Genomic DNA, 17742 nt, shown 5'->3' on the forward strand with positions numbered 1-17742 from the left:
AGGTGCATTCATAGTGTTGGTGAAATACAGAGTGACTCATGTGCTGGACAGTTTTCATATTTTAAACTGTGGAGCCACTGTTTCAGACGCTTTGCTAAAACTAGATGAGCGCAGCTAATAATAGACAAACAATAAAGGAGAAGCACGGCAGAGGCCTGGTAACATCATCCGTACCCATTTGACAACTAGCATGGAAACTGAGCCAAATGGCACCAAATGGGATTCTGAATGTGGAAAACCTGGATATGGAAAATGGCGTCAGGTTTCCGTCACAAGTACATGTGCTTAGGAATAGTCAAGCTGTGAGTGGGAAGAGCCTCTGAAGGTGAAAACTTTTCACACATCTTTACCTTAAATGACTTAAGTGTCTGAATTCTAAAGAGGGGGAGCAGCTTAATAAATGGCAGGATAATTGCAGAAAAAGCCTCAAGCGAAGAAGAGGAAACAGGACATGTAAAAGCTGTCATGGCTTCACAATATTTAAGCCCTTAACGAGCATCAAGCCCATGTGTTCCTGTTTTTTACTGCTTTTTCCTGGCTCTGGGTGCTTCCACAGCAAGTCCCACACCTCGCCTCATCCCAGCCGTGCTCCAACCCTCCATCACCCCCCCACCCCCACCCCCTCCTTTCTCTCATCTAACTTGCACTCCCCTGCCTACTTTTATCAGTATGCCTTTCATTCCATCCCTAATCCCCCATTATTCTTAACCTCAACCCTCTTCATCTCAAGCTCATCACCCTTCCTTGCCTCTCGTCCCTCACTTATCGTGTTCCCTCCTCTCCTCCTTGTCCGGCCCATCAGCCCCGGGACAGCCTATCAGCGGCTACCATGGAAACCTCTGGATGATGTCATGTGGCTGCCGTTCAAAGGTTGACATCAGCGGGGAGAGAACTCCTCATTCTTTCCAGCGTCTGACCCAATGTTTTGGCTCCCCTACCCCGACCTACTGCTACAGCTTCCACTCTCCTCACAATCTCTACCGTGCACCCCTGTACCATTTTTACCCAACACTAAAAACTGGCTCTGAATTATTCTCCTCCACCTGTCTGATATGGTTGATTTATGTCTTTGTGTGACAAAAGGTAAACGGCACGCTCACACACATTCATACACAGTCCCAGCCAACATGGGTACTCTAGCTCTGCCTGGCTGTTTAGCAGCAGTCTATGCCAGAGACAATGGATGGCTAGACTGTACCACTGTCTTTGCAAAGCCAACAACCCCCCCCCCCCCCACCCCGGTCCCGTGCAGATTACCTCCTGAGAGAGGCTGAGCAGCCAACCTGGCCCGTCTGTGTTCCCTCAGACTAGCCACAGCCATTTATTCCACATAATGTTGATTCCAGCCCAGCGACGGGCCTTAAATTATCTACCGTTTTTCTTGGCACGCTCACTGGGAAACAGTGCTGTCTGCACACAGACAGCACTGTCTGCAGATGCACACTGTCAAGCAGGCGCTACCTTCTGCACAACACTGATATATAAATACCCTACAAACACACACATGCCCTTAACACCCATGTACACTGGCATGAAGAAACATGCTATCACTAAAGCTCAGGATAATGGTATTAAACCAGAAGCAGTCGTATAAAGGTGTAATTACAATTTCATTTGGGATAGGTCATAAACGATTACCAGGTAAAATACCTGCCTGGTTACATAATCAGCTCCTTAATTACCTACGTAATCTTTATTGATACACGCTACTCACTATACTCACATATAGTCTACACATTATGGTACTTATGCGAGATAGACACTCTCTCTCTGGGACCACAATAACCATGTCAGAAACCAAACCACAAACCGCTTGAGCATAAGTACTACTTTCCTCCTGACTGCTGTATGTAAAGAAAAGGCTCAGTCTCTTTACAGGCAGATAAAACACATCAGTCACTGTAATTCACAGCGAGACACACACACTGCCATGATTGAAGTTGTGATAAGCCACATTCTCTCGCCCTCTTCTCCTCTGTGTTTAAGTATACGCTTGATGTTTTACTGCCTCTCAACACTGATTTATCTCTTTTTTTTTCTTTTTCTTTTTTACTGTAGTCCCTTTGTTAATAATCTTCCTTATCATGCATGGAAATCAATTCAGGAGAAATCGAATCAATCTGTCAAAAAGAGCAATCTTAATTTTATAGTTCACAAGCACCATAGTGCTACTTCTCTCTATTTACCCTTTTACATGCTGCTTTTCTAAGAAAATCAACTGGAAATTGCAGGCTCTTGACTCAACTGAATTAAACGGCCTGCCACTGAAATCAAATATGTTTTTCTGTGTTTTCATGCTCACCACCTTTTGGTGGTAACTGCCTTTGGCAAAAGTCAACACGGGATCAGACTAAACTATGGAGGGGAGAAGGGAGTAAGGGGAGAAAGGAGTGCAGCATGAGCATAATTTGGAAACTATGTGGCATATTTTCCATTTTCTGCAAGCACTGGAGCCTGTCCTGTCTCCCAACTGGCAGACACACAGCAGGAGGACTTTAAACATCACTGACAAAATATCTGTCTGTTCCCACGGTAACGAGTGGCCTATTACTGTGGCTGTGATAGCTGGATATGATTTAAATTGTTCCTACATCACCTCAATCTGTTGATAAGTAGGCTACCGGCCACAACTAAATTAGAGGAGAATTACAACCTTACCAAATGAATGAATTCAGCTTCTGGTGATGTCAACTGGAGGAATTTACCAGTGGCCATTAGGAGTACAGTGGGGAATACACACACACACTCTGTGTGTGTGTATATAAAACTCTCTCAGACACACACACACACACACACGCACACACACAATGCCAAAACTGCATTCATGCCTCATTTAAGATTTCAAGTCAACAATTTCACAAAAAAATGTGAAATTAAACCCATGTAATATAAAACACAGCTTTACTTTGTCCTACTTCGCCCATGAACCACATGTAACACTCCTATGGAAGAAAACATCTGCAGTGCGTCTATTACTTGAAATACAGGGATTTGGATGATCATTTGTCATTTATACGGCATATGAAATGGCTTTGGAAGAGGGGTTGCATGAAGTGAATTTTAGTTTTAGTTTTATATCACATCATATATCCATCTCTCCTATGGCTTGGCAGCCCCACTTTGGGGATCGCAGGGGGAGTGATGTCATAATTCTTTCTTATTGTCTGTTCCCGTTGAGCAGCAGAGAGGTCAAAGGTCAGCTGGCTCAGCATCAGTCACATCAGTCAGCCTCTGTTACTAATTATTATTGAGGGCCTCAGCCTCACAGACTAATCCCCCTTTATACAAGCACAACTCTGACAGGACAAAGACAACACTATTCCTTGTGCCTGTGTGTGTGTGTGTGTGTGTGTGTGTGTGTGAGCGCGTGCGTGAGCATGCATCATGTATCCTTCACAGGGTTCATGTTTAAGAGCAGCTCAGCCACAAATGTCCACACCAGCTTGCTTTTTTCCTTCCTTTAGGTTACTTGGGATTTATCTTATCTAAGATCAATATAACTTTCTTTTTTCCTGATTCTCCCGTCTGAGTTCAAAACAACAAAAAAGTATTTCATGTTGAGATGCATATCAGGTATCTCCGGGTTTGATAAGCCCCAGGGGGCTTGCTGTCAGTAGACTGATTAACATCAATTTTTCATCTCCCACCACAAAGCTTTGCTTAAGGGAGGATAAAAAGAGCAGAAGAGAGGGGGCGAAGCCCTCGTTCTCATAATGAGAATCTTCACTATCTGTCACCACTTGTTAAACAGAAACGTAGCAGCACATTCTGACAAACGCAGGGATCTAAAGAGAGAAAATTAACAATTCGTCTAATAGGTTTTAGCTGCTCATTGAACCACAACAAGTGGTGAAATACCGACAATAGACGCAGAGTTGACCAACAAAGGTCACTCAGAGGTTCAGAACCAACAGCAGGACGGTTAAAAACTGGGGAAGATTAAAAGGTCCAATGAATCCTCTTCTAATTAATGTCTCTGATACCTTAGGGTATTTGATAAAATAAAGAATCTGTAGATGAAATAGAGATAAGGAGTCATAACGCCTACCTCAAAGACCTCTTCATCAAGTATTCTAGTTCCAAACACTACAATTCCTTTGGTGTCGATGATGGGGTGGGGGCTTCGGAGCAGCTTCTGGGTGGTCTTCTTTTTACAGTCCAGAATGAGGGTGATGGTCTGCTTGTGCACACTGATGGCCACTCGATGCCACCTGGAAGGGGAGGTGAGGTTAGTTCACACACATACTGGGTTACAAGCCGCTCGCTTACAAACTGCTAACAGGCTAAGGACAACCTTTTGTGTCCAGCTTCTCCTTGAAATTCAAATATATTCTACTCTATTTCACTCTATTCTTCTTGTATAGTGGCGATGTAAATGGATTTATACACTGTGATTGCAGGAAAAAGCTATGCATTTGAGTACACTACGGTGACCTGCACTATATAAAAAGTACGAGGGATTAAATCTCACAAACTATAAATACTGGCAAGTGATGGATTTGATAACATGTCACAGATCGGCAGATAGGAATAACAATCACCAATAAAGGGACACCTGGTTCAGGTGCCAACACACTAAACCACCTACAGATGCAACAAACAACCTCATCAAAGACTAACACACATCCACCTGTTCTCTGATTAGAGAGGAAGATGCATAAACAAAAAGCAGAGCCCAGGTCTGATATCAGCGTAACATGGACTGATGCAGTCTGACACTCATGTACTGTGCAATTGCGGTAAGAGATTGATGGATGTCAGCTGAGCCAACTGTTGCACAGAGCAAACAACAGGTGCCTGGGACGCACGTACTTTCCGTCAGCTAGGTTGACTCCTCTGAAGAGGGGGTAGTCCTCGGGGCTGGGCTTGCCTGTGTGGTCCTCGTACAGGAAGACGGGAGAGCGACCCACTTCCAGTCCGAGCTGCTGGATGCCCTGCTCGTTGTACACAGACATCAGGAAGGACTGGCTGCCCTTCTTAGGCTTCACTGTGGCCAAGATGGAAAAGTCCTCCGGGAACACATCACCTGGCAGAACCAATGGCAGGTTGGAGAGAGAGAGAGAGAGAGGTTATAAATAGCAGTTTACGCTCGTCATCATAAAAAGAATGAAACACTAGATTTGTATTCAGGATGTTGTAATGTTAATATTATCTTGAGGAATAAATTGTACTCTTCAGTGTCAAGAGGGCGCAGTAAGTCTACTGGATGTTGTTACTGGCTGAGTGAGATATTAGATTTTTCTAACGCAAACGAATGTTACAATAACAGATAGGGATAATTAACATTGGAAGACATGGGGAGACGGGCTTGGAGCAACTAAAGAAAACACCGGCCATTTCTAGAATGGTACCTCTGCCCAAAACCAAACAGGATAGGAGTAAATCTGGAAGGAAGGATAGCAGAGTAGAGGTCTGTCGGAGAAAAAACAAGAGGGAGAAGCAGGAGTGGAAAGTGGAGCATTCCCAGTGCAGCACAGGATGAAAAGGGTAATGACAAGAGCATGTGATCCTGGGAGACTTTGCAGAGCTACCCTCCAAACCCCGCCTCCCCACTGCTCTCCTCTCCCACAGCTGATCGATCTAGCAGACGCCGAGGCGCTCCAACAGAGGGATGGAGAAGAGGAAATAGGAGGAGAGAGTGAAAACTTTTACAGGAGAGAGTGTTAAAGACACAGATGCAGTGGAAGGGGACAATATAGGGACATTTGAACAAAAACAAAGCCACAAAAGGTGCAGAAACAGAGAAATGAAAAGGAAGTGTCTGCAGTGTCTGAAGCCTACTGAACTCTTTCCTCCATTTTGTTAGAGTGGGCTACATCTGCCAAACAGATGCCCCGAGAGCAAAGCCTTGTGAGACACTGTCAAGACCCCAGCAAGGGGGCGGGCTTTCCAACCGTCCAAGAACACCGGCGCTCTCACATATGCAGGTCAGACTCACGTCACTTCAGGTAAGCAGATCTTCCGATATTTTAGAGTTCGGAAAAGGGATCTTCAGAAAATCTGTCTATATTGAATCTACCATTGTTATAGCCAGACGTGGCTAACTGGATTAGTTTTAACATAAGCAAAGTAACCACTTGGATTCCAGTAGCGACTAACTGTTCAGTATGTGCCAATCTTTCCAGGAGACCGGAAAAGAGAAGTGGGGCTTGTGGTCGCAGTGGTTTTGTAGCACCTCATGCAGCCATCGAACCCCCTGCTCCGCCACCATTTCCCAAATAATGGGAGACAGGCGGAGCTGCCTGGAAATGCTAAATTAGAGTGTCTACGTTTTAGGTAGCCAATCAGAAGCTGCGGAGGCAAAGACGCCTCAGCGGGAAAGCAGTGCCGAGGTCTGGAGCCTGAGGTTGGGAACAGACACTGGAGGAGAGAAGGGAAGAAAAGAAAGGGAGGGAGGAAAGGAAGAAAGGAGGAGGGACAGAAGGGAAAGGAGCTCCAGTCACTGATGGAAAGTCTGGTTTTGCCATCATCTGCCATTCTCCGCTTCCTCTCCTTTCTTCTTTTCATTGTCTGTCAGTCAGTCTGCATCTGTGTGTCTGCCTGCCTTCCTGTCTATCTGCCCTTTCTCTATCTCCTATCTTTCCTTCATTAATGCCAGGCATCTAATCACATCATGCGGAGAGCACATGCCTCGGCCGTGTGCCTCCTCAGGAATTCAGCTTGGCACCGAATGAGAGGCACCGCTTTGACTGACAGATGCTTCGGCGGGACGATGTAAGGCAGAGAGCTGGAGGGAGAGAGAGAGCATGAGAAAGAGGGAGGGGAGCGAGAGAGACCTCAGACAACCCTATGGAGGAGTTCAGTACAGGGTGTAGATGTATAAAGACACTGGTGAGCAGAGTGAGATAAGAATGAGATAAGATATAAGTAAGAGTTACAGAAATTAGGACAAATTTGGACAAGAGAAAAGAAACCTGGGGAGTGAAAGTTTGCCCCTACATCCGGTTATGCATGAGCCACGTCTGGCCCAGAGACAATGAGTCAGCGCTGGCTCGGGACAGGCTGTTTGTGTTGAGGTCAAGGGTTGGCTCAGGGGTGAAAGGGACTCCATGGCACAGAAGAAAGAAGTGGGAGCGGGGGAGGAGAAGAACGATAGAGTCCAACGTTCAAATTCAAAGTGTTCCTTTTCGGGGTGGACCAATTGCCATTTTCTCTGAAGTTTAAGTCGCTCTTCCACAGCAAGCGTTCTCATTTATGCATTTATCTCTGTGATGTTTCATTTGTGCGCTGTCTCCTCTCCTCCCAAGCTTCACCCAGCTTGACCTTTGACCCTGCCATCACTATGGGGACTAAGATGCCCTGAGAGAACCTCCATCATGACGCCCCGACCAGCAGCACCTCAGAAGAGGAGGGTGGAGGTAAACAGAAAAGAAAATTGAGGAAGCGAGAGGAAAAAAAAGAAAAAAATGAGCATTCTCTTGTGTCAGTGTCCATTCCTCCTCACTCTCTCCTTAGGTCCTAATAGCAAGGTGGGAGGGGGGTGGCTCAGAGGATCTCGGGTTGCTCTGGAATGTGTCTCTCAAACCGCTACTCTGGGCCACCAGATGAGAGATACTTCATTCCTCATTTAGTGTGTATGTGTGTGTGTGTGAGAGAGAGAAAGAGTGTGTGTCTGGACATGGTGGGAATGGAATGGCTGTGGAGCCAGTACTACTGGAGTTTACACTGGCAGCACCATCGTCAGTGTCAGACCAAAAAAGATCTGGGAAAGCCAGGGACTCAAAGACATCTCAACCAGCCAATCAGGAACAACTCATCATTTTCCTCCTACTTAAATAAGCAATTAAAGTGACCTTTTATTTTGATCAACTGAGTCAGAACTGGCACGCACAACGAGTGAGTCGAATCAAACGTTTTCACCCTCGAAGTATGGTATAGCTAATTCCACAGGCAGTATTTTGTTTTTCCTTGGACAGGTCTGTGGGAGAACTATTAGAGTTAATAGCCCTGGGCTTTAGTTACTGGTTAAAGGGGGTAGAGAGAGTGGTTTGCCACCCTGTCTCCACTTTCGCTGTGCTGGCATACTTCTCTGTCTAACTCCTGACATCTGCTCTTCATTCATTCTCCTGGATGTACCAAACCTTACAGAATCCCTAAGAAACCCTCCAGAGCCAGGGAAGGGGGCAGGAGTCATGCCAGCACTTTGACTGATCCGCTGTGCCATCTGTCAGTGTGTATGCATCCAGGTAAATGGGGTAGAAAGCCTTCTGTAATATAATTGGTCATTCAGTCATCGTTGTGTCCAAATCCGCTCTTCCGTGTGAGACGAGCAGCATTCCAATGGGATTGCACGGTGCTGCAGGTTTGTGGGTGTGCGGAAAGAGAGAAACACTGCAACTGCACAAACAATGCAAATTCAAACAACACGTACAAAAAATCCAAAGCAAATACAACCACAAATGAAGAAACGCGCTGCAGAATGCCAAAGCAAATACATTAACACGAAACAAGCGAAACAAAAACACACCAAACCACGAAAAACAAATGCAACAGAAAAACACTGCAGGCCTCCAGGGGAGTATGGGAAAGTGGAATAGGTTGATTTTCGACCACGAGAGAGAAAGAGAGTAAGAGAGTAGCTATCGTTAGCTGGCCAAATAAAAAAAAAAAAGTTTACCTATGTCGTTTCTTTATTCAATAGTTCTTCTTCCCACTTACAGAACAAACTCAGTCTTACTCTCTCGTGTTGAAAATCAAACTATTCCTCTAGGCTACTTCCGTTGTGTTGACTGGATATGCAGCGTTTTTCTATTGCGTTTGTTTTCGTAGTTTGCATGTGTTTTTGACTTTGCATCATTTTTAAATTTGCAGCACATTTCCTGTTAATGTATTTGCTGTGGCATCTGCAGTGCATTTCTTAATTTGCAGCACATTTCCGTTGTATTTGCATTGGATGTTCGTATGTGTTTCTGAATTGACATTGTTTGTGTTGTTGTGTGTGTGTACAAGTTGCAGTGCGTTTCTCCTTATGCAATTGCTTTGCGCCGTTGTACAGCGTTTGCACCCGTCGGCCACCGTAGAAACAGAGACAAAGAGGGACACATAATGACAGAGAGCAAGACTGATATGTATTGTACATACAGTATGTGAGTGGCCCTGTTTGCAAGTGGCCCTAATGGAAAAGGTAGGACTCAAGGGAAAAGTGCGTCATGCTTTGTAAGGTAAGGGGAAAACAGAATATCTGTCACTCCTGAACCATCTGTGCAGACACAGCAGTATTATTGCTTTCTACGGCTTGTGATTTTAGCTTAGCCCTTTGAATCTCAGCTGTACTGTACGGTAGAGGGCCCTAAGTGAACGGCACCATCCAGCCACAGCAGTCCAGACCACGAGGAAGAATGCCAACTCAAAGCTCACCCCATTCAGGGAGGGAGGGAAAAGGTGAGAGTGGCTGCATCATTCTTTCCTTGCTGTTTGTGCTGATGTTGGCGGTTGTTCGTTGTGGCAAACAAAATAGGCAAGGGTGAGCAAAAACCTCTACATAACTTCCCAAATTGTCAGAGCCACGGCCAGAAGTCTGTGGCTGTTGGAATATGAAGAACATTTGTGTGGACACTGTGACTGGTACATATGTGCGCAGACACGCAACTTCTCCGATTTTCATCTAAGACTCACAGCGTCACTAAATCTGTATAGGCCATTCAGACATGGGAAGTGTGTGGTCCAAATGTCGGAGGAAGCCAACTGCCTCACTGGCCTATTTCTCCAGTCCTCATCCGCGCCGTGAAGGTGAGGAGGAGTAACCATAAGGACTCTTCTGTTTTCAGTTTCTCAGAGGTTTCAAATGAATCATCCCTTCCACATGTTTGCCTAATGATTGCATGTCTGCACTTGTTCTTTTCCAACACATCATCATAGCCTGTCTGTGGTTATGGGGTCATGGGCCAACATGTTCCCAATCAGAGCTAGTGTGGTTTATTACCAAGATCATAACCATAACGAAGTGTGCATGTTGTTAGTAAGTCTGTGTATTTCTATATGTGTGTTCATGGGCATTTTATAAATGTATGTGCTGATAATTTAGGTCTTTTCCACCTCCGGGCTTTGGAACAAAGTCAAACTTAGTTATGGGGAAAAAAAGAAATGGACAAAATGATCTCATAAGTTTAGCTGGCTTCTGGAATATATTAGCTGTACATCCAATGTCGAGGTGAGAGTGCAGCCAACTAGGGGAACACATCGCAGACACGACTACTAGTTTCTAAGGCCTTCAAGACACAGACAGATAGTTACTCTGTTTGTATATTGGGACTATGTGGTGCCTATTATGAAGTCCTCCACGTTGTTTTATATTATGCAGACTGTCATTTTGGATGATCTAGCATATGCATAATTATAGTATGTGTATCTAAACAGAGCCTCATGTTGGCTCTGCTCTCATAGTAGTTCAAAGTCAACAGTGCTGGTGTGATTGGAGTGCATGAGAGGACATGCAGGCTGCAGGAGTCCTGTGGCTCTGCCTTAAGCCCATAAGAAGAGCCACGACGTGGATCAAAGGTCCACTAAGGCCAGGACAACCTCCGAGAGGCCCAGAATACATGAGAGATATATTATGATAGGGCTGTCACCCCAATCTGAATTGTGTGTCAGCTTAACTCACAAGGTTTATTTCTCTGTCTCTCCTACTTCTCAGCAACTATACCGCGACTATACTCTCTTTTGCTTTTCTTACTACTTTCCCTGATTATTGTATTTTGGAGATTCTTCGAGCTGCAGGGAAACACATTCCGCTGAAATTGAGTGTCTGGGTCACAAAATTATGGCTCTGAATTTCTGCAGTGTAAGTAAATAAATAAATAAGGCGGCGCACAGAGGAAAGTGCTTAGCATGTCCCTCTCAGAACAATCTAGAGCCAGACAGGAGTGAGACACAAAGATAACAACAGAGAGGGAGAAAACACTGCGAGACAGCAGCAGCAGTCGAGGAGAAATGGTAGAGGGATAAATTATGAAGCGAGAGGGAAAATAAAAGAGAGCGGGAGGAAGAAAAGCGAGGAGAGGAAAGATTGTTGGAGAGGGAGGAGAAAGAGAGGAAAGTTCTGCTGTGCACCACAGAGCCGTAACCCAGAGCCACGTCAGCACAATAGAACAAGGAAAAAGTGGAACCCCAGACTTCCCTCCCTTTCACCCCCCTTTTTTTCACTGCTTTTCCATCCTCCAGCTCCTCCTCCATATTACTGGGCTGGATTTCTCATGGAATTGGTGTGTGAGATTTTTTAATAAGGGGGGAATTAGCATGACTCACTGCTTGTGAGTTTCTTTTCTTCTTTGTTTCTCCTCGACTTTTCGAGTGGGTTTGAATGAGAAACAGGACTAGCTCAGTCTCCAGACAATCCAGAAGTGTCCAGAGGTGATGGACTCTGTCTGTCTCTCTCTCTGTCTCTCTCTCTCTCTCTCTCTCTCTGTCTCTCTCTCTCTCTCTGTGTCTCTCCCTTTACAGGACCAAGAATTAGAGTTAGAGATGTATACATACTGTATGTGTTTGAGTGAGAGAGAGAGAGAGAGAGAGAGAGAGAGAAGGGTGTTTAGAGGTGAAATAGCAGATGTGACATACCCAGCCTGTGCTACCATAACTCAACGATACAGGTGACATCAATCATGATAGCCATTAAAATAGCTACCTGGAGGGGTAGGAAAGGGACAGGCCGAGTGGGAGGACAGACATATTACTTTCCAGTCATGTTAAAACATTACATCTCTACTTTACTATGACCTGGGGTGAAAGGTCATAGAGTTGCCCCGAAGTCAAGACCCTTAGGTCACAGAAACAACCTGTAAGACGGTTACGGAGCATCTCGGACATGCCGCTACACCTGTAAGAGTATATCATAAAACCACAACATTAGAAGGGGACAAAGCGGGTTTGAGGTTGAAGGTTTGAGGTGGAAAGTGAACAGGAAAAGAGAAGGTTGCATTAGCGTTTAGAGGTCCAGAGAGAGATCTAGTGTCTTCAGCATCGGTTAGCTACTCACCTGGATACAGCTGTTTGGTGGGGGCGCTGAGCTGGGCATCTTTGGTTACTCTGTAGGCCACATCAGGTCCTTGTGTTGACTTCCTATGTGAGCACAAACCCGTCGTTTTCGAAACACCCTCGGGTAAACTGTGAAAATCTAAAATCTTCAAGAGGTCCGCTGGTTCCACTGCAGAGAGAAAAGAGAGGTAGAGAAAAAAAGATTTAGATAAACGGTTTTGAATTGAGAAATTTGTCTCTCAGATTTCTCACAGTATAAAGCCCATACTGCCCATAGCGCGCAATACATTTACAGTCCCTAAAGCATGTTGTACAACACAAGTTATAGGCATGGTCTTATATCTTATACCTCTGCATGTTAAGTTAGCCATAATTATGCCCATTTTATGACCTTTCCTTCTATTTTCTTTCTGTTGCTGACTCATGAGTACTAGTTACTCAGTAGGACATTTCGCCGCTGTGGCTCAGGAAAGATTTTAATTGTCCATTTAGGCACACTAAACAGAGATGCCCATTTATAGATCACCATGATAATGGGTTATAGATGCAGCAAAGCCCATCCTTCCATCCATTTCTCTACAATGCTAAATCTACCGCTGCCTCCCTCTGGCCACAAGCGTACAATTAGCACACTTTCAGGCCGGTCGTCCCGACTGTAACCAGGCCACCGCAGAAGCACACTGGGTCAGAACTGTGTGACATGGGGTTTGACCCTGGACCGCACACTTGCAGGCCAAACCACCCAGAACAAACAGCTGTTCCTGCAGCCAGATGCTGACAACAAGCTACACAATGACACACGTTAGCATCCAGCCCTGTCCGAGCAAAGATGTGAGCAGAAGAGGGTCGTGGGCCTTGTCTATAGGGAAAGCGGCATAGGGTTGGGAGCCGACGGGATGTTTTAGAGGAGGCAAACACTAAAATGAGGGGGGATGTAGAGTAAACGGAGGAGGACAACAAAAGGATTTTATGGCACAGGTCTTTAAGAAATGAAACAATGGTATTCCACACCATGGTATGCCACAGCATGCATTTTTGTCCTCTAGAAGCACTTGGAGGGAGAAAGGTAATCCTTCGACATAACCAAGAATGAAAGTGCACACACACACACACACACACACACACACATACAGGTTAAGCAGTCCTAGTGACAGGCTGCAAGGACCACACACACTCTGTTCAGAAAAACACTTTCAATAGCCCCATCCATCTGAGAGTGAAAGGGCTGCTGGAAAAGTGGATGGGCAGAGCCAAGAGTGTTTGCACTCTCCGTTGCCCTGCATCAACCTCCAGCTGGATGTCATTACACACGGACTCACGTGCAGCGGAGATCAATTAAAGAAACCTCGACATTCTTAAAGAGAGGTCTCCGTTTAAGACCGCTTCAGCTGCACGTGTCCCGCTACAGCTGCAGGGGGGGGGGGCTGGGGAAAACTTCCTCCTCATCAAGTGGGGTCTGATTGCATGTTGTCTGTATCATGCTATAGTCAATGAGACAAAAACACAGCTAAAGAACGCTTGAGACCGGGGAACATTCAGAAGTGCCGAAGATCTTTCACTTGCAAGTGCATCTGTCTCATATCAATTACAGACAACTACTGCAGAAACATTAGTTCACAACACAGACAAACAAACACCTTGTAACTTGTTTCGGCTGGTCAACAAAATAAACAAAACATCATCACCCTTTATCACTTTGTACACATACACATATACACACAACAGTCTGGAACAATTGTGTGATTTGAGTCAGATAAAAAAATGTAAACTATGTGGTGATTCCCCAATCAAGCTGCTCATCTCATCTCTCCCTTGCTCGTTCTCTCTCTTTCTTTCTCTCTCTCTCTCTCTCTCCCCTCTCCCTCTCTCTCTCACTGTCCTGAGCCAACCCACTCTTCCTGTCTCGGAAGAAAGCTATTACCCAACCCCTAACTACATAATTGTATTTCTTCACATGAGAATGTGGAACCCTGCATGAGATCACATTGCTCTGGGGGACATATTAGGCAGAAGCACTGGGATGCGTAGTCGCAGTTTATTTGACGTACACATAAGGATAAATAACTTAATCCAGCTACCACCCATCCACTTCGTAACCCACCTTCCCCAGCCTTTAAATATGACAGAAAGATAACATAACTAAATGCACAGGCCCTGGAAGCGCATACCACAGGTTGACAGAGCCTCTTTAAGTGGATGAAGGGTCCAAACAAAAAGACAGCTTTGTCTGTCATCGACTCATAATGAAGAGATATACAGAAACTCCCCCACCAGCCAGAAAATGTCCATCATTCACCATGATAATAGAGGCTCGTTTAATGAGTGAGTCTGAGAGAGCTCTACGATGGTGTAATAATATGTCAGACTGTCAGAGCGAATGGGAATGTAATTCTGTCGGGATGTTGTTTGGTCACTAATCAAAATCGAGTTTCATTCTACATCATTATCACTCTGTGGTCTGTAAAACTGGGAGATCTTAAGAACTGATCCTATGGTATGAAATGCGTGAGGCAAATTTCTCTGCAAGCATAGAATCTGTTGCACCGGTTGCTTAGCAACTGAGGCATTCTGGGGTCTGACTGCCTGTTAGCAATGTGCATTAAACTTCTGCAAAGTAAGTTGAGTGTTAGCACAGTGTTTCTTCACACACATCAACACGGTGTCAGAAGATAGAGCATTAAAGCACAGGGACTTTAAATCATTGATTCAGGCTAAAGAAAGAATCACGTGTTATATGATAATGCACTTTGAGTTTGGCAAAACGATTCTTCAAACGACATTATGGGGGATATAAAAATTGAGAAGCACAAGGAAAGCATCATGAATTCACAACTGCTTAATGACAGATTCATTCATCAAATATGGCAAGGAAGTGAGGCGCTTGCTAAAACCTGCAGTGTTTATAATTTAGTCTTGTTAGCTGATGTTGGCTGAGATCGCAACGCCTGATGCTTTTATAGCTAAAACCTGTTTCATAGGCTTAAGGCACAATTATTCAAATGTCTTTTGCACCTATTCTTTTTGTCATAGCCTATGGCCCTATAAAGAACAACGCTGGGCATTGCCCAATCTGCACTGGGCCCATGGCACAGAAAAAAAAGGGATGTTTTCACCCAACAGTGCATGCAGTAAAAAGGCATGAACCTATCTTCAGTCAATGCAAAATCTTTTTTCTTTCATTACAGAATGTAATTATAACAATTTTATAGTTCAATTTTTGATAATTTTCGAGCAGTGTTCACACACTTGGTAAGATCACTTGTGGTGCCTAGGCAAAGAACTATTATGCACCTACACTTTATGCTATTGTAGTCTAAAACTTGTTGCACACAATTTTAAAGTGTGAACCTTATGAATCTGCATTGCTGCATGGACTGGTATCGGTATCAGAATATTCTGCTTATAGCAGTTCAGCAATCCAATTGGAGCTTCTGAAACTGCTGCTTCTCAGTCACTAATGTAACAGCAGTAAATACAACCAACTTGCACATTGCACATCTTCATATGCAGTATATCTCTGAGTCTATCTTTTGATTTTAACTGAGTTGGTGACATCAAACAACCGCTATGGCTGAGCAGAGGGAAAACCTATAGTTTGCCCCTCAGCGCCAACCACCAGTGCTCCCTGTAAAAGCCACATCAGCCAGCTATACCACCACAGTTTTTTCTCCTAACGTGGCAACATCCCACAACACGTCACCCTGCAGGACTCACAGACATGAGGCCCATGGCATACTGGAGGCCTGGGGTCAGAGGTAGACAGGGATAAAAGCCACCACACAACCACTACAGAGACACAGACGGTGACAGAGTTGACGGACTCTTAGGACCACAAGGCCACAGGCTAAAGGCAGGAAACCAAAGCATGGCTATATGACAAGCAATATACATTTACTGTAGATGCATACTTACTTATATGTGCTTATATATACATGTGTTAACTTGTATGCATAAACACACACACATACACACACTTACCATACAGACTAATGTACAAAGCTACAAGGAGATAGATAGATAGATAGATAGAAAGGCAGAAAAGCAGACAGGCAGCTAGACAGATAGACTAAGAGTGATTGCTCATTCAATCTAACCATCAAAAATCTAAATACCACAAAATCACCTGGCTCATGTGGTGTTGACAGTTTGGCCAAAAGTCATAGTGTTCATATGGCTGAGCTCTGCATGCAGATGAATTTTAATTGTTGGTTGGTGAGCCAGATTCTCAGGCTGTTATTTTACCAACCAGCCACTGCCTCCCTTTTCTGTCTAGCCCTGAATCATCTCTCATGTACACCCACTGCTGTGTATGGCTCCCCATTTCCTTATATAGACACAACCAAGCATACTTCCTACTGTTGGAGACACTGGTAGTGACAGGTACAAACGTTGACTTCATAAAATAGGCCTAGCCTGTTACCCATAATAGAGCTGAGGATTTATTTCCATCCCCATAATACTAATTTATGTGTTAGAAATCCTTCAAAAATCACCTGTGTATTTTATAGCATGGCAGGCTATAGCTTGTCAACATGGCACTACATAATCCAGTGATTTTAACAAGTGCCAATTTGTTTGGAAAGGTGCTTGGAATGCTGTTCTTTTTTTTTTTTTTTACACTCATCTGTAAATAAAGTATTCAAACAGCACCTACAAGCTAACAGGGGCTGTTAGCAAATTAGCTCCATTTAGCAGCTAACTGCTATTTGCAACAAGCCACAGCCACTTTCTGAAAATGACCACAACTAGTTTACAGATGATGAGAATACATAAACTGTGACAGATATGAATGATAGAAAGAACAAATATCCTTTGGACTGTTGCAGCAGCCTACAGTCATTGTGTATCGCAACAGTATTATAACAATCCAGGATAGTGCATGAGCCGCTGGACTGTGCTCAGCGGCAGAAGGGAAAAAAAGGAGGAAGTTTGTGAGGAGCATCCAGTCGATGCTAACTGTGTCGTGACCCCTGCTGAGGAGTGTTGCTTTTGCTAATCCACACTGACACGAGCTAATCCTATAAAGATCAGCAGCTTTTGGGAAGGAAACAATTGTCATCAGGATACCCCCCTTCATTCCCTACTTGCTAATCTCTCTTCCCCTCCATCAATCTATCCATTACCTCATCAAACAAATCTATTGTGTTCTCTCACATTCCGTCCTTCAATTTCTCTTTCACCAATAATTATTGTATCCAGGGCAGGAATTTCACGGGGGCCATGACGGCCATGGCCGCCGTGCCCCCTCAGTTTGGCCTTATGCCCCTCAAAAAATGATATGCCCTGCAGCCACAGTGGCCTTGATGCCCCGCCCGCACTGCCCCAGCTGATTTTGCCGTTTTCTCCTCTGCCTCTTTCCTGTCAATACGGTTTTTAGACACCAGTGTCTTTTGTTGAGATTCTGAATTCTTATTGGGCAACATCAAGTGAAACGCTGCGCACATAACCAGTGGTGGGTTTGATTTCGAGCCTGGTATGAACCGCTGGAAAACCGGGCTATTTATGATGATAGTTTGACACAAATCTAGCACCGGACAACCAGGAGGAGACTTAATCGAACTCATCCTGATGTGCCAATGCCGCAAAGCTGTGACTGAGTGAACTGAGAAGAGAAGGTCGACTGAGCTGAGGTAAGAAAGTTTGATAAATTAGCGAACGAATAAGACAAGAAACTCAACATATAATGTTACGCATTGCTCGTATAGCATAGCTGACCCAGTGGCCTAAGAAGTGTGACGTGCCTAATGAGTATTATAGCCTAATGTTTGTAAC

General features: G+C 44.6%; 1 protein-coding gene across 2 annotated transcripts in view; it reads right to left on the reverse strand.

Moving 5' to 3' along the window:
• The window catches only part of col5a1 (procollagen, type V, alpha 1), a 76387-nt gene that overhangs the window by 46537 nt on the left and 12108 nt on the right, over positions 1-17742 (reverse strand). For both annotated transcript variants that reach the window (XM_071924047.2, XM_071924046.2), the window contains exons 2-4: positions 11972-12139; positions 4813-5026; positions 4049-4211 (exon numbers count right to left, since the gene is read on the reverse strand). In XM_071924047.2, the coding sequence (XP_071780148.2) occupies positions 4049-4211; positions 4813-5026; positions 11972-12139 (545 nt within the window). The remainder of the gene's footprint in view (positions 1-4048; positions 4212-4812; positions 5027-11971; positions 12140-17742) is intronic.

Source organism: Centroberyx gerrardi, chromosome 2 (assembly GCF_048128805.1).
Source record: "Centroberyx gerrardi isolate f3 chromosome 2, fCenGer3.hap1.cur.20231027, whole genome shotgun sequence".
In the NCBI taxonomy this organism is placed as follows: domain Eukaryota; kingdom Metazoa; phylum Chordata; class Actinopteri; order Beryciformes; family Berycidae; genus Centroberyx; species Centroberyx gerrardi.